This window comes from Strongylocentrotus purpuratus, unplaced genomic scaffold, assembly GCF_000002235.5.
Source record: "Strongylocentrotus purpuratus isolate Spur 01 unplaced genomic scaffold, Spur_5.0 spur5_scaffold_1, whole genome shotgun sequence".
Lineage (NCBI taxonomy): Eukaryota > Metazoa > Echinodermata > Echinoidea > Camarodonta > Strongylocentrotidae > Strongylocentrotus > Strongylocentrotus purpuratus.
The window spans coordinates 36,401,441-36,426,185 of NW_022145594.1; the positions used below are offsets into that span (position 1 = coordinate 36,401,441).

General features: G+C 38.3%; 1 protein-coding gene across 1 annotated transcript in view; it reads right to left on the minus strand.

Moving 5' to 3' along the window:
• Positions 1 to 655: 655 nt before the first annotated feature.
• LOC105440344 overlaps positions 656 to 24,745 on the minus strand; it is a 90,001-nt gene continuing 65,911 nt past the window's right edge. Inside the window, exons 35-42 of the mRNA XM_030978744.1 lie at positions 24,473 to 24,640; positions 22,478 to 22,575; positions 20,973 to 22,023; positions 11,207 to 11,367; positions 10,371 to 10,660; positions 7,191 to 8,087; positions 6,445 to 6,758; positions 656 to 661 (exon numbers count right to left, since the gene is read on the minus strand). Of these exons, the coding sequence (XP_030834604.1) occupies positions 656 to 661; positions 6,445 to 6,758; positions 7,191 to 8,087; positions 10,371 to 10,660; positions 11,207 to 11,367; positions 20,973 to 22,023; positions 22,478 to 22,575; positions 24,473 to 24,640 (2,985 nt within the window). The remainder of the gene's footprint in view (positions 662 to 6,444; positions 6,759 to 7,190; positions 8,088 to 10,370; positions 10,661 to 11,206; positions 11,368 to 20,972; positions 22,024 to 22,477; positions 22,576 to 24,472; positions 24,641 to 24,745) is intronic.

Here is a 24,745-nt window from a genome sequence, read left to right on the forward strand (position 1 = left end):
TTTGGTTTAAAAAAACACATGAAATTCACTCAGCAAATCATGAATGTATCATATCACCCTCAATTTTGTAAGCTCTAATGGATTTACCTCTCACAATTTGGAAGGCTAATTCCTGCGCAACCTAATTTGTATACCCTTTACAAAAGTGAGCTGTGCTCACCCAAGCATGAATTATTTTCAGACTTTTGGTGTTATATGAAAGTTGAGTTTATGAGCTTTCCATACATATAAAACTTTTCCCCCAGAATCATATATTTCTTATTCGGATGCCATTTCAGAAGTGTATAGTATTTTTTTGGGACGCACGGTATGAGACATTTAAAGGAATTACAGAAAAGTAAATATATAAAAGAAAAGGAAAGAGGTAGAGATGGTATTGGAATGGAATTAAATTAAACACTTACACATACATGTATATCACAATTGCCGATAAACTGCTCACCTTTGATTTTTCTCCTTTCCTTGCCAGTGATGCAAACAAGCGATGATGGTGTGCACGTTGATGAAGAGAAACTTCCCTCAATGATGGCGTGGAGCATATTATCTCTGCTACATCAAGTGACATAGAAGGTCCACAATCTTTCCTAATATCGAGTTCAACCTGAAAAAAATGACAAAGTGATTACAGATGGGAACGTTCGCCCTAGATGTGCTGTTAGAACTACAAAGAGTAAAGAGGGGAAAGGAGACTTTGAGGTTACAGGCTGAAGAACTATTGCCACAACATTTCGTAACATATCCTCACCTTTGCAACAACAGAAATAACTCATCAATAACACCAATTTCGCACAGGGCCAAGAATAACATACAAATTCCTTTATACCCTGTTGAACATTTATAAACCAAACATTTGGATTTCAATTAGGCAAGAGATATTCCCCAAATTTATCTTATCTGAAAAGTATCTAGATGCAATATGTATATATGCAGATTCGTTTTGCACGCAGTGCTCGACATGCCTAATCAGGTCGCTTTCTCTATCCCAATTCTATTCAGAGTTTGTATGCATATTCTTTACCATCCCATCGTGTGCACTGAACAGACAGTCCAGGCGCCATTTCGACTGTTTCGGGTCCGTTTTCATGCCTACTTTCTGTCAGCCATCCTTTCAGCCCATCTATCTCCAACTCCCTCTCCGGGAACGGAGGGACCGCATACGTGTTCCCAAAATCTCAAAGAAAAAGATCTGCCCGTATTGACTTTACACACCGGACTTTTGCTGAAAGGAGAGTGGGGTGCTGAAAAGGCTCGTATAACAAAGAAAAAAGATCTACCCGTATTGACTTTACACACCGGCCTATCGCTGAAAGGGGGGGGGGGGGGATGCCGGGAACACGCCTATGCGTACCCTAAATAACACCCCCCACACACTTTTTTTTGAAAAAGTATTTTAAATAGGAATAGAAAGAAAGAGAGCAAGGATAGTTTAATAACTGACAGTGTGTCACAAACTAATGAGGAATAAAAATATGCCCATCTGACCGTGATTAAATCCTAAAACCCCTAAGCTTCCGGGGTCTCTGCCCCCATGGATTCCACCTAGGGCCCTAAGGCGGGCCATTAAATGCTCATCTGACGGTAGTTTAATGCCTAAAACCCCTGAGTTCTGCGGGCTCCGCCCCCTGGAACCCACGCAAAATAGTGTCCTGGCAGTGTCACAAAATAATGAGGTATCAAAAAATGCTCATCTGGCCGTAATTGAACGCTTAAAACCCCTGAGCTTCCGGGAGCTCTGCCCCCGGGACCCAACGAAGGGCCCTAAGATTGCCCCTTGATACTCATATTTCCGTAAATAAATGCCTAAAATCCCTGAACTTTCGGGGGCGGGCAAGGCATCAAAATATGTTCATCTGACCGCAGGCGCGTAGCCAGGGGGGGGGGGAGGGGGGGCGGTCCCACACAAAATACCGGCCCGAAAAAGAGAGGGAAGAAAAGGAGGAGAACGTAGGAAGAAAAAAGGAGCAAACAAAGAACATTTTTGAAATTCGAACAAAGAATTTAGAGTCGATAACGGTACAGCGAATCGTCTTCTTTCTCTAATAATTTTATAAAACGCCAAAGCTTCCGCGCTTCGTGCGGGAGGGGGGTGGGGAGGGGAACTGAATCAGAAGAGGATTAAGAGTCGAGAACGATACAACGCCGGAATCGTCTTCTTTTTTCTAATGATTCAATGAAATGTAAAAGCTTCGGCGCTTCGCGCGGGAGTGGGGAAACTAAATTTAGACAAGGATTAAGAGTCGAGAACGGTACAACGAATCGCCTTCTTTCTCTAATGATTTAATGAAACTTAAAAGCTTCCGCGCTTCGCGCAGGAGGGGGGGGGGGGACTGAATTCAGACAAGGAATAAGAGTCGAGAATAGTAATACGAATCGTCTTCTTTCCCTAATAATTTGATGAAACGTCAAAGCTTCCGAACTTCGCGGAAGGAGGGAGGGGGGAAACTCGCCACTCCCTGCACCCACCTCCCCCCCCCCCCATTACGTCTGTGCTCATCACCATTACGTACCAATATTGGGCTCGCATACTTTCACATTTGCCCCCCCCCCCCTAAGAAATCCTGGATCCGCGCCTGCCCTCTAAAGTTCTGAAAATAGATGTGTTTATGTGGCCATAGCACCATCATGCCTGGCGTAATCCTTTTCTGGATTTAGATACTTCAAGATTTACCCTCTTCAGCATCAACAAACATTAAAAAAAAATGCATCCTACCACTAACCGACTTTGCGAAAAATTGCTCTCGATAACAATACATTTCAACAAAATTCCTAAACAACTTTAACATGTGCTCAATTTTCTATACTGCTTTCAAACTGGCTTCTATCGGAGTCACACCGATGAAAATACCGATTGAATTTTCCTTATGTAAACAAAGGTGAAACCGCTGTTTTCTCCCTGTCGCTTTCATACTGCCGTTGAAATTCACTGGCTGTGGCGAGCCCTTGCCGGAAGTGAAGAATTATTGTGTAATTATTAAGCCCGCGCTCCATCTAGCTAGCATGCAGCATGTTCAGCCATAAGTCAACAAACACAGCTGGTTACGATAAAGCGCGCGTACTGGCTGTTTTCTCCCGAACGCTTTCACGGTGGCTGTTTCATCGGTGTCACACCAATAGAATGAGAATTTAATCGCCTATTTCTCCTCTTTTCATCGGCTATTTAATCGCCTTTTTCTCCTCTGTAGCATTCATACTGGCAGTTTCATCGAATGCGTCCGGATGCATCCGATGAAAATCAGGCCTGACCATGGGTCATAGGTGAAATCCAAGGGGCAAAGCCCCCGGAATCTCAGGGGTTTCAGGCATTAAACTACCGTCATGAGCATCCAGGTGCCTGACTTTGTGCCCTGGGTGAAGTCCAGGGGGGCATAGCCCCCAGAAGCTCGGGGTTTTTGGGCAATACATTACGGTCAGATGAGCATATTTTTATACCTTATTTGTGACACTGGCAGCACACAAATTGTTGTTGGTTCCAGGGGGCGGAGCCCCCAGAAGCTCAGGAGTTTTATACATTAAATTGTCGTCAGATGAGCATATTTTTATACCTTATTTGTGGCACTGGTAGGTCGCTAATTGTTGTGAGCCGCCCCCAGGAGCTCAGGGGTTTTAGGCTTTAAATTACCGTCAGATGAGTATCCAGGTGCCTGATTTTGGGCCCTAGGTGAAATCCAGATGAGCAAATCTTTTTTTTTTGGCCCCGGAAATTGGCTGGGGGGGGGAAAGGAACATTTTTGTTGTTGTTGCTTTCTTTTGGGAATAAAATAAATATGAATCGAATCGAATATGAATAAAATGTGAACATACCAATACCGACAAAGTCATATTAGAAGCACCGTATCGTTACCTACAAGTGGGCACAATTTTGGAGGGGGGGGGGGGGGGGAGGCATGCTCACGTCGCGTCTCTTGTCCGATATCAACATATTCCGTTTGTAAGTTATGCTCGCGCGCGAGCAAAATTGTTGACGTTATCATCAGGGGAGTGAAGCCTCTTGCCCTCTTGCCCGAATACCAATTTTCTGGTTTCACAATTTAGCGAGCGAGCGAGCAAAAATTTGAGCATAAGTATGTTGTGAAAGTGTTATTTATCAAAATATTCGGGCATCGAGATGCCCGAATATTGGTCATTTTTAAATTTTCAAGGAAAGAAAGGCTCCAACCCCATTCAGCATTTATTGCAGGTGTTATGAAATGAAATTTGAATCCTTGTAGTGTAAATGTAGAAACAGCTCGTGCTACAGCCATGATTGCAATGAAAACTATTTTGAATTCCAGAACAATTAAACTCATGTGATACTATTATGTGTTCCCTGGCTGTCAAAATATATTAAACACTTTCTTTATAATTAGCTTTACATATCTATATTCATGAATGACTTTATCACTCTCGTTCGCTTAAAAAGTACCAACGTGCTGAGGTATTTGCTACAACCATAATTGCAATGAAAACCTCAATTTGGGGGGAATTGAAGAACAATTAACCTCCTGTGGAACTATGTATGTTTTTTATGACTGTCAAAATTTGTCAAACAATTTCCTTATATCATTTCATGTTTATATTCATGAATGGAGGGGCAGCCGAGCGACTTTCAAGGGGGGGGGGGCACCAAGAAAAAAGGGCACTTTCTGCAGAAAAAAAGGGCACCTACAAAGAGGAATCTCAAAGCAAAAATATAAAATCTTTTAGACATTGGTATATACCCCTACATTGTGATTTACATTATCAGGGATGATTTCAATATTTGTTTCTCTTAATACACCGTGCAAGATATTGCTTAAGCATCATGCTTTGCAGTTGGGTGTGATGGTCTGGACAAAAATTGCGAGCGAGTGAAGAAAATGTTAATATTTGTGAGATCGCAGTGCGAAAAATTACATCTTATAAAGAGTGATAGGGCCATTATTAGAAAGGAAAAGGGGCACGTGTCATTGTTATAAGGGAAATTATCAGGGTGGAAAGAGCCACTTATAGCATCTGAAAAGGGGCAATGACCAAATATGAAATTAAAGGGGCACTTATGTGAATGAAAGGGCCACTTATAATAAAGGAAAATGTCCGTTAGTTGAATTGAATTGAAATTTATTGTCCCTTTTTTTTAGGAAATTCTTTTTTGACTGGTTTTTACAGTCCTTGTACATACATATACATAATACAAGAAGAAATACATAATACAATAATATCGAATGTACATCTTCACAAACATAATAACATTCTGAAAATGATTGTTACATTGGGAACGGAACAATATAAACATTAATTGCAGTATAAACGTAAACTGCATACCTTGAAAGATAATGGGCACCGTTCAGATTGTAAAGGGGCATTTATCGGAGGTTAAGGGGGCACTTGTCTGAAGTGAAAAGAAGTAACTTCTCGTACCTGAGAAGGATCATTTACCAGAGAAGGGGCACTTATAAGAAGGGGAAGGGGCTCTTTTTTAATGGGGAATTTATCATTGGGAAAGGGGGCACTTATTAGAAAGGAAGTGGGGCACATGTGAAAATATAAGGTGCGCTTATCCGAGTTAAAAAGGGGTAGTTATGAATAGGGGAAGAGGCACTTATTACAAAGGGAAGAGGCACTTCGCCGATTTGAATAGGGCAATTATCAGAGGTGAAGGGGGCACTAATCTAAGTGACAAGAGGCACTTCTCGTACCTAAAAAAGGGCACATACAATACGCTTGCAGTTCACAATGTCATGTGCACCCCTTCCTCCTTATTCCCTTATCCATCTTTCCCGCCACTGCCATTTGAGTATGGCCGGCCCCGTCTTCAATAACGACTCCCAAGCCTTCGAGAATGACCCCACAATTTCTAGATTACCATTATGCCGCTCTTTGGAGGGGCCGGGCGGCGAATTGTCTCTACACTAACCTTTTCATGCACTATAGCTTAACATAAACAAGCATGAAAATAAGCATAATTCCGACTTATCTTTACATAACCTAAAAATTAGAATACGGTCAGTCACCCCTCCCTCCTCAATGCACCCGCATTTCACACACGCGCACCCCCCCCCTAGTTTTTCCCTTATTTGTCGTTACTGTCACTTAGTGCCATTTCGTTGGCTTTCTTTCTCCCCGGCTTTTCTCTCTCTTACTTTTTTCTTTTTTCTTATCTCTCTTTTTTTTCCTTTATTCTTCTCCTTTCTTTTTTTCTTCTTCTTCCTTTTCCCTTTTCCTTTTTTCTTCTTTTTTCTCTGCTTTTCTTCCTTTTTTTTTCCTTCTCAATTTTTTGGCGCCGCCAATAGGGGGGGGGGGGGGGGCGGCCGTTTTGCCCCACCCCTGGATCCACCACTGATATATAGTAGCACATGTGCTAGACGAGATGCACCCTTCCATAATTATACTGTTGTACTGTAAAAACAATCGCAAACAATATAAAAAAATAAGAACTTGTACAAAAATGGAGTCATAATTTTTGTTTATCACTATGATTAAACTTACCACATGTGGTTCAATGAATGCATAACCAGCTACAGTGTGTGCTTTCATGAACCAGTATATGACCAGCTTCTCTGAAACCCCGTCCTTCACCAAGGCTGCTACATCTGGGTCCTGACTCTCAAAGGCTACATCAACAATGAAATCTATCTGTCTCTTTGAAGCCCCTCTGTGCATGTATTCATCCTGTAGCATAGACTTCATTACATGGGTTGCAATACTTTTGTTCTGTGACACAGTGAAGTACAAGAGAAACCTAAACTCCTTTTTCCTTGACAGCACTACTTCCTCAATCAGCCTGTTGAATTCATTACGATCTGATTCATATAGGGAAGCAAGATGGAATCCAGCCATGTACTCCTGGAACAGTTTGTGTGGGAAGAAGACTGGCAATTGCACATGAGAATTCCCCGTATGTATGTCCATGCTAGAGGTAATTCTGTCCTCCTGAGACAAAATCCCGACCCTACATGCAGTGTCTTTGGATTCTGTGCATATTTGGAAATCATCTTCACCAAAAACCAATGTATTTTCTAGCAGACCATTGAAGGCCAGTTTGGCAATCGGTCCGAGGAGCTCATCAATTTTGTTCAAATAGGCATGAAGTGAAGGGCTGCCTACGTTCTTTACCGCTTTCTGAGCATAATGTTCTTTGAGAAAGGCAATCATTGTTTTGAATATTTGAGAAAACGTTTTCAATGATTTCATTTCTTTTAGTTTTTGATCGTCAAGTTCTTTCCACATAAGGCACAACATGGCTACATATATAGGATAGTGGGCCATGCTTTCAGATATGACATTATTCTCACTGGTGAGCTGGATAAGCTGATTTGCTTTATCATCATTCTCTGGAAAGTATTTGTGAATGTAAACTGACAAATTCTCTCTGCTGAAACCCTCAACATGAATGAATGTGTAGAATTTCATTAGATCACCATCTGATCTAATCTCTACTGCTCTCCATGGGCGAGTGGTCATCAAGACTGGGCAAGAGGCAAGTTGATCTGAACGAATAATATCTCCAAGTCCAATATCACCAGTCTCAGATGAGCTTCCACATGCCTCTGATGAGGTGAAACTTGGCTCTGAGATGTTACCACTGACTTCGTCTAGCCCATCGAATGCGATGAATACCTTGTCAGGATTTGACCGGATATACTCAGTAATCTGTGAAACCGTTGCTGGATTGTTTTTGGTCAGATAACACTTTGCAATCTCGCCAATAGTGTGTTGCTTAAATTCACGTAGAGGAACAATCAATACCCACACAAAGTGACTGAATTGCCTCCCTTCAATCCAGTCCCAGGCAATCTTAGCACAAAATGTAGTTTTTCCAGCCCCTGCCTCTCCCTGAACCATGATCCGCTTGGGGAACTCTCCATTGACTTTGAGATCAAGGATATCATTGTAATCTAGCATTCGCTTCGCTGTCCCATGTTCTTCTTGTAAGAACAGATTAGTATACATGTCGTCAAACTGCACAGCGGAAGCAGGATTGAGAGGATCAGCTCTGATCTTACAGAGAGTTGACCTGTACTTGAACTTGAATTCATTTGCACACCGCTCAACCAGTTCAGGAGAAAGTGGTTTAGTCTGAGATTCAGCTGTAGGTTTGGTCTGTGATTCGAGCAGTCTTGATGGCCCTTCTAAAAATGCATAGATAATACATATTCACATGATTACACGTAAACATATTTTGATACATCTGAAAGGATTATAAAGGCCTGATGTTACAAATAGTGTGACATACAGCTAGGTACATGTACTCAAAGACACAAAGTCCTACATGTTGTCTGAATTTATATGACTTCATTCAATTTTAAGGGCATTTAAAATCTAAGTAATTTGTGTATACATGTACATGTATTTGTAGAGGAATATCACTGGAATCATTTTTTCCAAGGACATTTCAGCACTGCAGAGTTTAATAATAATAATAGTAGGCATTTCGATATGGCCATCTATCTAGATAATTATATTCTGAGGCACATTTATTATTACCCTGGCTTTAGCCTAGCAGCCGTTTATACAGCGCTCCAGCATTTCAAGGAATTAATTCCTGCCAGGTACCCATTTACATCACCTGGGTTGAGTGTGGCAAATGTAGATCAATGTCTTGCCAAAGGACATTAGTGCCGCGGCGGGACTCGAACCGCGGACCTTGCGATCGACAGTCCGGCGACGTATCCACTCGAACACGACACCTCTACAAGTTTCCCTGACAATCACACATTATATTTTGAGAATTAGATGGATTTTTGACTGCACGCAGTCGATAATGATGCCTTCACCATAGAGCGGTTTTACAAACCAAAACAGAAGCAATTTTTAAAATTCAAGTTTGATTGTAATCCATTTACAGGTTCTCAGAATATCATGATTACAAGCTATATTTCATATTCAATTCATTGGCTCTGCACGATACATACATGAACCAAGTTTGGCGGTAATCCATCAATCGGTTCTTGAGATAACGCGGTCACGAGAACAGGACGTACGGACGGACAACCAGAAAACATAATGCCTCTGGCTACTTTGTGGCGATGGCATAAATAGTAGGAGACAGATATGACTGCATTATGCCTCTGCCTCAATTCAATTAATATAATAACTTGAATCAATCTTTAAATATCACAATGAGAACTATAGACAGATATATACATGTTGATTGATCTTTACAACCTCTGACCTTTGACCTTACAATCCAACATCTGATCACTTGTATCCCTATGGTGACCATACCATATGTATTAAAAAAAATATATATATTCAGCTAAAATAGCTTAAAAATATAGACCAGTTTTGGAAACGCCCCCCCCCTCTCAAAACATGAAATGGAAGCTCTTATTACAAATCATGTGAAAGAATGTTTTGACTAATACGTGATGATACAAATTTTGCCGGGAAACCGCCTATAATTAATATATTTGGTAAGTTATCAATCGATCCGGCATGGATAGATATCGCGAATGCACTTCAACATTGAACATTTGGGCATATATTTCTGCTTTTTTGCGAATTAAGGTTGAAGTATTGCCATCTAAACCTCTGAAGGCAATATTTAAACAATATTGAATGGATATTTTGCACCCAAAACTCTTGAACCACAGTTTTACCAAAACTGGTCTATACCTTTAAGGTATAATTGTTTCATTTTGCTGACCTTTGAACCTCTTAACCCAAAACATCATTAGATTGTCTCAATATGGGGATACATATCAACAAGAAGTTTGAAATTCATGGTTCAAACCGTTTTTGAGACATTTCAATAATGGGGCTAAAACCCTAAATATTAATTATTTTGACCCTCATGGCACTTGGCTTTTGACCTACTTATCCCAAAATCTAATCACTTCATATCACTTTGGTGATGCATGATAATATCAAGTTTGAAGTTCATAGCTCAAGTGGTTCTTGGCATTTCATGTGGCTAAAACCTGTAATTTCACAAATTTACCTATATGACCCACTGCACTTACACCCAATCAAAATTATCTTCCTATGGTGATTCATACTATCACCAAGTATGAAGTTCATACCTCAAGTGGTTCTTGAGATATCGCAATAGAAAAAAGCAGGACGAATTGATATACAAGTTACAACCCTAAAACATATCTATTTTCTGCAGCACCACCTCTGGTGGGCGGATGCATAGACGCAAAGGATTTAATTTTTCGTAGAACATGTGCATGTAAAGAAAGCTGACATACATTGAATGCCGTTGCTCAAAGTACTTGTTATTGGTGTCCAGAAAATACCTAGGATTAACAAAGTTTAATTAGTAAATTATAAAAAAAACATGCACGGACCTGATCAAATTTGACACTTTTGTAAATTGGGGCAAATGTATAGAACATAGAGCACTCACTATCTCTATAGTATACATTTGTTCATGTCTTCTGGTGTAGCAAGAATTAGTATTTGTTTACCTGTGCTGTTTGAAATTGGAGGTTCATTGAGTAATCTGTCTGATAGGCCACCCAAGCCCATCTCTCGGAATTTGTCTGCCAAAAGCTGTCGTTTGTTTGAGTATGTAGGTTGCTGCCTGACATTCCATTTCATAAAGACATCCATTAAAGCACTTTTGAAGTTCTTCAACTTTTCACTTAGGATTGTCTGTAGCTGAGCATAGGGGATCCCTAGAGATATCCCTACATCCTCGTAGTAAGATGAAGGGATATCCCGGGCCAGCTTCAGGAACTCCATTTCAGTGACAGTACTGTAAAATGAATAATAAATTAAGTGGGAACGAAAGGATATTAGTTATACAATAATGATGGTGATAATAATAATATAATATATTAAAGAAGAAAAGGAATTACTACCTTTTTAAATAATAATAATGATAATGTTTACATTTTTATTATTACTAGAATTTATGGTGATGATAATTATGATTATCATCATCATCATCATCATCATCATAATTAGTATATGTATCAATCACAGTCTATGTAATCGGCTTACTTTAAATGTTCGGGTCATCGCGTCGGGTTCGGTGGTGGAGTTACCAGACCTTTTGTGAAAACATGCCCCTTTTATTCACAAACATGTCGGAGGCTAATGTTTGTGAAATAAACCCCTCTTATCTACGAACGTTCGATCCAATTTAACCGACACTTTGTGAAAACCCTACGGCGAATCTGTGAAAGATCGCCTCCTGAACGTGCATCTCTACATGTTTTGTTTCACGAAAGGTCATGTAACGCAACCATCCGACCGAACGTGATGACCCGACCGTTTATTCGAAACCGAATATGCATACCTTTCTGCAGTGTTAGGACCTGGATTGGTTTCGACGTCACCACATCTCATCAAGAGGATCAGGAGCAGATAGAGAAGGCAGAATCCATCCATGGTGTAAGATGTCCTTCTTTTACAGAAGTGTAGTTCTCCGAAAAATGGTGAAGACATAGGCAAAATTACCTGAAAACAATTTTCAGAAATATTTAAATTAAGTACATAAAGTGGGTGGAATAAAGATCCTTGAGAGTTTCAATTCACTATATCTCAAACCAGGCTGAAATAGCTTAAGGTTTTGGACATAAAACAATGATTTTGTGATTTTGTTTTTTGTAGTTGTCAATCAACGCGCCCGAGTTTCTTTCACCACGCAAAATTATTATCATTATTGAATTCCTCCGCTTGGTGAAGAGCTTTAGCTAAAATATTTTATATCTGGTGTATCTAGCCTTTGCTTGTTCAGTGCCTATTTTAAATCGATATTAAAGGTTGTTTTTCTGTTATTTGAACGTAAAGTGATTTAGAAATCCATGGAAATCTCGGTGATTTTTCGTAGGTAGTTCCTTTGTCTTTAACTTTAGGAATGTGATTTATCTAATTGATTATGGAATATGTTAAGGAAATTGTTAAAAGATAAATTTACGTCATAAATGTCGTAAACACACGACCAGTCAGCAGAGTATAAAGAAACGCCAAGAATGGCAATGTTTTCATGGGTAGGTCTCCGTCGTGATGGTCTGTGAAGATTATTTAATAAGTGCCTGAGGGCTAAATGTGACATAATCGTAAAAAGATCAGTTATATTGGATAAAATTACAGAAGAGTCTGGGGTTGGAAGAGTATTGCAAAAATCATTATCAATAAGGGTAGCGGAATGATTTGCCATGTGAGTTGGTTTCGATATCAAAGGCAAGGATGAGGCAGTCAAAAAATATTTCAAGAAATTCATGGGATATATTGTTGTTATTATGCTTTAAAATATCAATATTAAAATCACCCATTATGAAAAGGTCTTTGTTTACAAAAAAGTGGATTCATTAGTAAATCTGTAAAGTAAACTACGAAATCATTTGAATTAGAACTTGGAGGTATATACACAATGTCCATGATTATATTTTTAGTATCCGGAACATCGATTTCGATAAAAAGAGACTCAGTTTCGTTCATCGCATTAATTTCATTATGATTTGAATAGTCGTACTTATGTCAAACGAAAAATGCAACACCTCCGCCGGGTCTGTTTTTTTATATTATTGACAACAAGATTATAACCATCTAATGCAAATGGTAGGTTTGATTCACTGGATAACCAAGTTTCCATCCTATTATGGAAAATGACTGTTTGGATGGGCTATCTAATAATAATAAAAGTTCTTCAAAATGTTTATTTAAGCTTCTAATGTTTAAGTGCAATAGAGAAAATTTGTCATTAGCAAATTTCTTAACGAGGTTTTTAAATTTGGACTCGGTTACATGTTCAGATGAAGGGCTTTGAATTTGGTCATGTTCAGGGTAAAAATGTAAAATTTCTGTTGATAAGTTAATATTATTTGTTACAAAATGGTTATACGCTACATTAGTTTAAGAATAATCATTCGAGTGATATGTTAATGAAGGGTTAAATAAATCAAAAAGGTCATCATCATTTAAAGAATAGCATGGCCTATCAGCTAAGTGGGTGGTAGAAGTACAGTCAAAATCTCAATATGATATATTCCTATTATATGATAGTACCCTAGCGCCCGCTGCGTACAGTCATGATTCATTGGCTAAGAAATGGCCTCGTTACTGTGAGCCCCCAGGATCAAAACCGTGTCGATGTGCTATATTAGTGCCCTTTTATAAGGCATTAATCCCCAATACTGTCAGTTATGACTTAAGGACGTAGGTCCCCTAGTTGATTAGCATAGTAGCACACACATGCTTTAACAGTCACACAAAACAAACACTCCCCAATTGTCATTCAATAAAATCTGAAAACGTATACTATTATCTAGATCTATTAGGAATAAATCATCGTCAAAATCATTCAATAAATTGGGGTAAAAATAATTATTCCACCATTATGACCAACAGTGTATAAATTGCACAAATTCTTCTTGCCAGACCAGATGGTATATTCATTTTTGTACGTATATGGCGTGGATAACAGGAGTCAAAGTGCAAATACCGATGAGTGTCAGTTACTTGTATATCCGTTTCCAATCTTCCATTAATGTTCATTACATTTATATCCAGGAACGGTATCGTCTCGCCCGACACATCCATTTTAAATGAAATATCAGTATGTAGATTTGCAAAATATCGCAAATTACTTTAGAGGAAATCTCACCCCATAGAATAAGTGCATGTAGGTATTCTGAAAAATGAGATGTTTACTTGCCCCTTGATGTAAAACATTCCTTACGAAAATGTACAAGATAAATGAAGATATTCTTGGCATGAGCATGACATAGGCGTAGCCATTTTCTTGAAATGTGACTTATAAGTAATTTCCGGGTGAAGTTGTAATTGTATAATGCACCAAGCTTTATAGTTGGAAAGACTTTTCAAATCGATAACAAAACTTTGATTTTCAATGAGAAAAGATCATATAGCTGACAAGATAGAAATTATATTTGGGGAAAAAATATATAACAGGGGAACAATTGTAACTATATCATTTAAAAATACTAAAATATAGCAGTTGAAATATCTATTTCATTCACGACAATAATAATAATATTTAGCTTTTATATAGCGCTTCATACAGTCTCTAAGCGCTCTACAAATATCCTATTACCCCGGTCATTGGATTCAGTGCAGTGCCCGCACACACTGAAGAGCACCCACTAATTCATGCAATTTGTGTTCTGGCGATTGTAGTACAAAGGATATTAGCAGGTGAATGAAATGCTTCACCACCACACACGGACACACCCAGGGAGGAAGCATTAATATATTTGAATACATTTACTTAATATACGACTTCACATAGTACGTCACATTATCAAGAAAATGGCGATGCTCATGTCGTGCTGAGAAGCTGTATATATTATTCTCGCTTCATAATAATAATATTCGGTTCTTGTATATACACGTAGCGCATATCACATTATAACCTCTCTATGCGCTTCCAAAACGCTTTGGAAATTATTACCCCGGCTTTAGCATGGCTGCCATTACGGCGCTCTAGCATTTCAAGGAATTAATTCCTGCCAGGTACCCATTTACCTCACCTAGGTGGGGAATCTTGTAGATTAATGGACAAGAATATAATAAATCTCTCAGAACAAGTAAACTTATTTCTCGGGGTTAGGTTTCTTCAAACCTTTCAGCGCAGACGATTCTTCATTAGACAAGCAATTTCTATGTTGGTTCATATTAAAATTCTCACTAGCAGTATTTAAAAAATCAATATATTTCTCTGGCGTTGTATTTCTGTTTCGTTCTGGATAGAAATTACTTTTTGTTCTAACAATTATGATTGTTTTCGACATTCTTTCCTTAAAATGAATTTTCTGCTATTTGCCTCTTGCACGTCCTCTCACTTACATGAAAATATATCCCGTACTACATAGTCTAGCAATATACAATCGTTTCTCCTCTTACATTCTTATCCTACTTCCTAGTTTAAAATTCCTCATTATTCATATTCCATCAAAGCAACACACAGTATATATCACCCAATATTCACGTATAAGCTGCTATTCTAACCTTTGTAATGTACGTTCACACACCACGTAGACACTCCTTCGATAATTAAAACGGTGTACGAAGAAGAACAATCCATCAATATCTAACCGTAATGTGTGCGTCAGATGCAATCAAGATGGCGTCTGTTTGTATATTTGTAATTGCCATAGCAACATGCATACAATACAAAAGTATAGCTAGGAAGAAGAGAAACAAATATGACAATTGATAGGCACCGGTGCACTTCATGAATAAAATGATATGAATGTGAATAAAAGCAGGCTTACATTCGGACCCTGGTTTATAACACGTATTATGAGTGACAAGGTAGAATATCTGAAATAATACTGAAATCCTTGCATATGATTGCCTGTGAAAAAAAAAATTCTAACCATTTGGCGCCTGTCATTGATAACAAGTTTAATGAAAACTGGGCCCAGAGGACTGTTTTTAATGATTTTTTTTCTGAATCTTTTATAATATTGCTGTGTAATGTTACCATTGTTGTTTTTGTCATATTTCTTTTGTAATTTGATGTTTTTATTATTTATTATTTATTTATTTATTTATTTATTTATTTGAACATATTTCATCAGGATAACAAGGACTGGTTTACATCCTGGTCCTGATTTATGATATAAATATCTGATTACTTTGTAAAAACAGACAAAATCAGCCTCGAGCTGCATGTCACTTTGTTGTTTTCTAATAAACCAATTCAGTTCAATTCAATTCAATTCAATTGACCTACCTTGACCTAAGCCTTCCACACCATCTGAGGGATGTGTGATGGCTTCTGCTTCATGACCTCTAGTCAGATCTTCCTATCTTGTGATGTTCTGGCGTATGTAAAGCTGATTAGTTTAAAGCGCTTTAAACTAATCAGCTTCAAAGAATTTTACCCGGGTTTGAAAAGGCTGTATGTCGCTTTTGTAAGGGATCATAGACATATATGGTAGCACAATCAGCCTTTACACAATCTAACCATTTATAGGCTGATCTGCCCCGGGGTCTATCACCATGAATATTAGAAGTCAGGAGTATCTTTGGGTAGCGTGATGGTCTCATCATTGGTAACGTGGCCAAAGAATCGCAGCCGTTTGTTGTTGTTGGTGCTATTCTGTCCCAGAATGGTTTTATCCAGTCCTAGGGTCTCCCGAATTGTTGTATTTCGTATTTCATGTTGTCTGGTTACACCCCAAAAAAAATCGAAGGCAAATAATTTCAAAGGTAAGGAACTGTTCTCATCTTTCCTTTTCAGTGTACACGTTTCTGATCCCGTACATAAGGATGGACAGGATGATAGCTCAAGCGTTGTAACCCATCTAATGTCTTTGGCTGTCAAATGCTGTGACAATTTTGAACATTACCCAGGGCTTTTCCAATTCAATTCTGTATGTCCTCTATACATTTTCCTGATTGAGTGATGATACTTCCCAGGTAAACCTTTCCACCTGTAGCAGTTTGGTTCCACCTTTGCTGATGTTAATGTCTTCAGCGGCAGTAGCTGCTGTTTGCTGATGACCTGAACCTCTGCCCTGGCAATATTGATTTAGTAGGGAGTAATATATTATGACTGGATATTACACAACACACACAACTTACAATTTCCGTCGGGATGGGGTGTCAGATGCCCCCTAAGAATTGCGGTAACATTCCCCCCTTAGGCCCTAAATTTTGTCAGAAGCCGGAAGAACTTTGGTTGTTAAATATACAATTTATAAACATTGTATATCAGGAAGGAGGTATAAAACTACCCTGAAAAAAAAAACCAAAGTGCCTTTAAAACAAGTTTTACTGCCCAAACAGGGTCTGTGTATTTACATTCTGTCCTGTCCACAAACAGAAAATAAAAGGTAAGATTCTGATCGCAGAAATAGAAGTCACTAATTTCTCTGTGTGTGAATCCCACTAATACCCCCCCCCCCCATCCCAAGCCCATCATCAACAACCCTCTCATCATCTGCATCTCTCATTAACATCGTCTCCATTCCTCTCATCATCTGCATCATCAACATCCCTCTCATTATTTCCATCCCTTACATCATCAACATCCCTCTCATCATCTGCATATTAATGAATGAATGTGAATGAATGTGGTTATTTTACCTCACGGCTTTAGGTCCTCTCCGAGGGACCTGGTAATGAGGATTAATGCCTAACCAAAGGGCGCTAGTGCATCACCTTGGTTTTGAACCCGGGTCACCGGATTACGAGACCACTGCTCTACCGACTGAGCTATCACGCCTCTTCATCAACATCCCTCTCATCATCTGCATCTCTCAACATCATCTCCATCTCTCTCATCATAAACATCGTCCACATTCCTCTCATCATCAACATTTTTTTTTTGCCCCGAAAATTTCAAAATCTTGCAGGCAGATTTTTAGCTCGGGGAGGGGGGGGGGGGGTATTGAGCACTAATTGTCTTTGTTTTTTTTTTGTTTTTTTACTCAATTTGGAGGACAGAGCTACTTTGTTTAACTCAACATCCACCCCACCCCCCCCCCCCCCCCATTGAGCGCCAGGGAAGGGGACCCATCTTCTTTTCTTCTTTTTTTTTCCAAAAAAGGGTTTTCAACCTGATTTTTGCCAGGGGAGGGGCCCGCCCCCCCCCCCTGGATCCGCCACTGCGGTACGGTACATAATATCAATCGATAATGGCTGGAGAGTTTGACGAGAACGATCTTTCTCTTGGTCATGTCCCATTCCTCCATATTTCTGTTTATTTTTGTCCCGGTATATCTTCTTAATTCTCTTCTTCCTTTCTCTCTCAGTCTCGCGATCTCTACAATCATAAATGTTTCTATCTCTTTTTATCACCATATTACCTTTTCTCGTGCTCGTTCTCTCACCCCCCCCCCCCGTACCATTCATTTATCCCGGTATCTATCTCTGTTTTGCCCCCCCCCCACCTCCTCTTCCTTCATCATCCGTCTTCATATCTCTATCATCAATCTGTCTCAGTCTCCCTCCCCTTTCTCTCCTCTCTCTCTCTCTCTCTCTCTCTCTTTCGTGTTTTCTCCAAAGTCATCGAGCTATCACCGTTTCCCATGCTCTGTGCCTGGCTATTTTCTACTCAATCCACCCTTTAAAAAATATCTCCTCTCTCACTCAACTTATTAAATTGTTATTTTATTTTTATTAGCATCTCCCCTTTTTGCTCCTCTCTATTGTTTCTCTAGCTCACTCCATTTTAACGTTTAAATGTGTATCTGTTTCTCCTATCTCTCTCCCTCTCTCTTCCTCCCTAGTCCCCTTTTCTCTCTCCACCCTACTCTCTCTCTCTTCGTTTTCCCATGTCTCTCCTAGATTTCACATGGGACAAAGAGATACAGAAGGTATATATAAATCTTTCTTTTTCTATTCAACTTAGAATCATGACTTCTTATGACATAAATACAAGTATAAGTATATAATTTACTGTCCATATCAGGAAATTTGATTTCCACTGGTTGGTACAAGTAATACAATATAAACATACACATGATGAAACAAAATACATACATAATATACAAAGTACTTGAGTTACCGTGTATTTCATCCTTACAATCAATTCCATTAGAAAGGTTATCAACAACATGAGCTTTATCATTACTACATGTATTATCATTATTATCATCTTTGGTATAATTATTTATAGTAGTTACTAACCTAGTTATTGATGCATGTTATTACTTATCTAACAACATTGTTTTATATTACATTCAGTGCTATTGATATAGTGTGGCTAGATCATATTGTGTTTAGACAATCCAGTACATATTTTGTGGCTTAATTGATTGATAATTTAGATACATGTATGAAATCTATGTCTTCCGGGTTTTCTCCGTAGACCACTATACTAAATTAAAGGGCAATATTCTGACATATTCCATTCTTGTCAGTGCGCTTTTATTAAAGTGCATACGCACAGTATTGTGTAGGATTTAAAGTGTTTGAGCGGTAACAATTGATGTCACAATTACATACCTGCCTGAATAACCTGAAATCAGAGGGACCGGCAAACAGACGCGAGTAAAAATCATGCTTGATACCAAAGTTGTATATCATTTGTAAAAAAAATGCCTTGTATAGGCAATAATAATCACATTGACAGGGCTTCTTTCGGGGTACATCAGAAATATTGACCACGCTGTGACTATTTTGCCCTCCTACTGAACTTGGGGCAATATGATCTTAGCTTGGTCAATATTTCAAGCCCAGTCAATATAATATAAATGTTGAGTGTCACATGACACCATTTCAGCTATTATGATACTCACAAATACACCACCATCAAACTACAACTATAGCACAATCTTTTGCCTCCTTTGTTCATCAAAATGTTGAAATATCTAAGGCATTGCAAACGTCATTTCAGTAATCCATGATCATCCATTATACATAGAAAGACCTGTTTAGTTCGATCTGCATTGCTTTTTATGAAAATCAGAGTGGATTATAAAAGTGACATCACTTAATCAGAAGAGGATGGTGATCAAAAGGCAAGGTAACGGAATGCTCATAAGAGTACTGTCTACGTTGCATCTTATAAGCCAATCAGGAATGCAAACTTACTACAATATAAAACGTATATAAAAGGCAAGTATGGCAAACATACACAAGTTCAAAATATACATGTATCATACCATTGCACAATCATAATGATGCAAAGAAAGGCCTGGAGTATATGTATCATCAACATTATTGAAATCCAGTACTCAATACAAAAAGAATAAACATGCATCGTACAATTATAGCAGCATATTTACATGTACACTATAATGATGTACAGAAAATCCTGGAAAACAGTTCCTCAACTGAATTTATAACATAGTACTGATGAATGTAGTTAATTATGTAGAAACAATAATCTATTTCAAATGAAATATTACATTAAAACCTCAGGCATGTTACATTGACAAAAGAGACATGTATCTTAAAATGATAGCAGCATATTTACATATACACTGGAGTGATGTAAAGAAAATGCTAGAAAATATTTCTCGAAATGGATTTATTATATAGAACTGGTGAATGTATTTACACATGTACAAGCAATAACAATGACAAAGTTAGTTCTTAACTAACATATTGAATTATTTGAAGTTCGCTGCCATGATACCTAGAGCAATATGGCTTTAAACATCCGGGTCATTTCTGGTAACAAATTTTCAAATCATATTTGTATTGAACATGTGCAATGAGATTGACAAATATAGTGACATTTTGATAAGATAATTAGATACATTACAATAGCTCACTTTGTGAAAGTTGAGTGATATTTCATACCTTGCATGCAAATCTCCTAAAACAAAATGGTAAAAGCCAACAATACACTTATACTTGGTACTCACTACATACACATATGAGTCCACATTCACAAAACGTATCTTATTTTTTGCATCATCTTCTACATAGGCCATTCACATGCTTTCGAGCATTGTGACATTATTATGATCCCTTTCTCGTGAAATGTATATACTAACACCAAATAGTGGACTGTACTCATCATTTAGGTGAAAAAGATGAAAACTTCCTTTTTACAAATATTCAAACGTTTGCAAACATTGCCGAAAATGACCCCCTTTTACCCCAAATTTATAGCTATGAGTCCAGGACCAAAAACCAGCAACTAGCCGGGACACATTGACAGGCAAAAAAATCTAGGTCTGGACCCTCCGAATTAGGAAGTTTTTACTTAGGGCTCACGCATACAGACTGTAAAAGTTAAATCTGGACCTCTTTTCCCCCAAAATAGTTAGTGTGGAGCCCTGTATAATACGTACACACATTCTAGATGAAGTGTTAAAAGAGGAATAATGTCTTAATCTACGATACCATAAAAACTAGATTTCATACTTTGATTGCTTCTCTGGAATTTCAGGACCTTCCTGTGGAACTCTTGAACGAGTACAAGGAGCTTGCCTCTTGTATGGCCTGCTCAGACTGCTGCTACCTTTTCTGTCTGTCTGGGACAATTGATATATAGTGTTCGATGTATTGCCAACATGAAAGTCTTGACCACTACCGGTACTGCTTGTACTTTGGATCAGAGATGAAAAGTTGGTTAAATGTGATATCTGACTGGAAGAATCTGGCCTACGTGAAGAACTGGTTCTTTTCTGTACAATTGGACAATCCTGGGTAGCTGAATGGAATCCTGTAGTGGAGTGATCCTGACTAGACTGTGGTCTGCTAGATCCTGCCTGCTCTACAGTCATTGGTTGATATGGTGTATCTGAAATGTACCGTCTCGACATGGTAGGCTGATGATATCCAGAGACTGGAGGGTTACACAACGGAGCAGAGCTGGGTGTAGAGGCATTGTAGGATTGAGTGTAGTGATCCTGACTTGACCAAGGCATGGTACGTGTAGCACCTGTGCTCTCAAGAACCAGTGTTGGTGAAAGATACCCTGCGGACATGGTAGGTTGATCATGTCTTGAGACTGGAGGGTTAGGAGATGGAGCAGAACTTGACATAACGGCATGGTAGGTAGGATTGAAGTAAGCCTCTCTATACTCAGGACTGCAATTATAACCACTGAATGGCTGATTTGAAGCAGGGGTGTGGTACCCAACAGACATGCCTGATTGGAGATTGGAAGGCATAAATTGGGGCTGACTAGGCCCAGAATTCCACGGTAGTGCATTATTCTCCAAATAGACTGGCCAAATACCAGACTGAGTCCTCAATGTACATGGCTGTTGTAAAGGTTGCCTCACAATTACATTGTCCTGAGACTCTTGCAAGACAGGAATATTAGCACGTAACCCCCGTGGTAGGGTGTCTGGGGTAAGATGGATGTTGGCATGTACCGGGTTCACACGACTAGTGCTTGCCATGGTTTCTTGGTACATTGCTCTTGATTGCTCTAAAGAGACATTTATTGTGTTGTATGTGTTGCCATGGTAACTGCTTTCTAATGGTTGGTCAGGTGACGTAAATGTAGGCTGATAAGGAATGTAAGGAATGCTGGGAAACTGAGTAACGTTTGGGTTGCCCAAGTCAACCAAGTCATCTGAGTCAATTGAGTTGCCCAAATCAGCCGAGTTGTCTGAGTCATTTGAGTTGCCCGAGTCATCTGAGTCATTTGAGTTGCCCGAGTCATCTGAGTCATTTGAGTTGCCCGAATCATTTGAGTCACTTGAGCTGTCCCAGCCATCTGAGTCATTTAAGCTGTAAAGGAAATAGATTTTTTTCTTATTATCTGTTTGAAAGATGAGAGATAAAAAATCAACTACTATTGGTATTATTGAAATTACCTGTCTCAATAAATATTTTGATCAGTGAATGAAGAAGAAGAAAAAAAGGAAGAGACTACAGTGCAACAAAAATATCAAGAACACACACAAAGAAAAACCAGGAATGCCAACAAATCTACAAATTTAAGGTTGATAGCACATTACAGTAGGATTTGTTCTTCAATAAAGCTGTTACTGAATATTTAGTTTTGTCAGACCAGAAATTTGTAATTGTTTAAGGTACACAGTATCACTTTATCGCATGCTCCCTGCTGTGGTATATATCATCATTATATATTTTCTTATTATAATATTAGAGGCTCTATAAAGGCACATGAAAAGTATACATGCTGTTATCGATTTAAAAAAAATACATTTACTGTACTGACCTTTGCAAACATGTAAGGGCGTGAAAAAATGAGTCCAATTCATCGTGAGCAACTCCATTGAACCTGAAGTTTCCCTTCCTGATCTGAGGAAAATAATCCTGTAACATAGAACAGCAATACTGCTTGTTAACTCTGTATCAGTAACAAGTAAGTAGATCTATTTCATTCTTGCAAATAATCTATTTTCTTTGGGAATATATACACTCAAGATCTAAAGTTACATCACTTAAACAAAATGAAAATAAGAAGAAAAAAAGAAGTATGGAGAATTTCGAAAAAAAGGAAGAGTAAGAAAAATTTTGCGCAGTAGATTTACGAAAAATTCAAAAAGAAATTGATCCAATACATATTGCAATTGCATACAAACTGTAATACTAATACTAATGGTAGTTTTACTGTAGTAGTACTGGTAGTAGTATCCACTACCTATAGCAGTAGTAGTTGATATATGATATCGACATCAAGTTTTAAAAAAAAATACCTGTTAGAATTTGTTTTAATAGTTTTTCTCATAGTATTAGGGGATCAAAGAACAGGAGAGCATTACTTTTACAATTAAACCCTAATTATCTCATAACATTTATTGAATTCCCAACTTCAGCTCTTGACCCATAACTACACCTAAAGGCAGAGCTACCAACCTTGTGCAACCCCCCCAAAAAGGAACCATGATGGCAACAAAAAAAGGAATTTTAAGCAACAAAAAAAGGAATTCATTAAAACGAAACTTACAACCACACGCGACAAACTTTCAATGCAGAAATGTCCATTCTTCATGCTGTTATTTCCATATTTTGGTCCTATAGTTTTTGTGTTTTTTGTTGTTGTTGGTATTAAGTAATTTGGAGGAAAAAACAGAATAATTCCGGGATAAACGTAATGGTTGTCAGCTCTGCTAAAAGGCATGGGTCGGATGGAAGCTGGCTCCTCTCCTCTAAGCAATATGTTTGAGAATATTTATTTTCCAAGATCTGTCCTGACTTAACAACCTTGTGCATCTTTGATAATAAATTTATAGAATTTAACCATGGGTTACTGTGCAGCGTCAAGAATGATAGTACAGTGCACAGCCAAAATAGACATTTACCCATATGTAATATACACAATGCAGATTTAAGAGGATAAATGTGACTGCGTCTCCGATATGACTCCCTCCCGGGTCATAAAAATTAGGTTCCTGTTTCCCAAATTGTATGATGATGAAAACAATAAGCACCTCATAAGTAACGTTTCTTAACAATGAAAACAATCAACACATGAGCATCTCGCCACAGATTGGTATATTATCGGATTTGACATTATATTCATTATATCCATGTTTGACAATGTTTAGTACCAATATCTTGCCTTTAAGTGTCAAAATATGTGGTGAAAGTAGAAATAGCATATGGGACCCACCATTTTGATTCATGCAGGATGAAAGAATCATGCTAAAAAACAATGTTGGAATAACAAAATGGCTTTCTAAAAATTCTTCTACACAACATACCGCTCAAATATTTTTTTTTAAACAATTTTTCTTTTCTTACTCTAAACACTGCACGCTTTTTGAAAAGTTGATATTTACTTTGTAATAATACTGCTTTTTACCGCTGAGGGCAGTAGAGTTGAGTTAAGCGTTGTTATCAACATGAACAGTACATGTGTAAGAACCTCATAGCAAGCCCATTCTGATCAACATAGACCTAATTCCTCAAATATCATTTTTTTCTGTGGGATTTCTTGGACAACTATTGAATGCTTCGTCCAAGTTATGTATCTGTTTAAAACAATTTTAAGTAGTGAATCTTATACACACTTGAATTTCAAACGAATCAGTACATGTATAGTTTGCTTGAATTTCATATTTCATGACTATTCCAATATTCCAAATGAATAGCCTTTAACGAAGGGTGTTTGGACAAAAAAAAAAACATGTACATGTGGTCCAAATAATCATCGCTGATGTTTTCTTTTCTTTCAATGACCCTGTCTATGCCATTAATACACACATACCTGTATGGATGATGCCTTTGCTTTCAATGTAGAGTAGAAATCCTCAGTGAGATTCTGTCCACTGATTGCCAGGTCAGTCAGGTTTGGCATAGAACACAGTGCTTCTGCTAGGTGATGTGATGAGGCGGGTGTGGGACACTCGATGTGTTGAAGCTGGAGATTCTGGACCTGCATTCATGGTGAATATAGTTAACCAGTACGTCTTGAATAGATATACCTTATTTACTAATTTCTCACTGTCTTCTTACATTTTACACAAATTCCATTAATAAC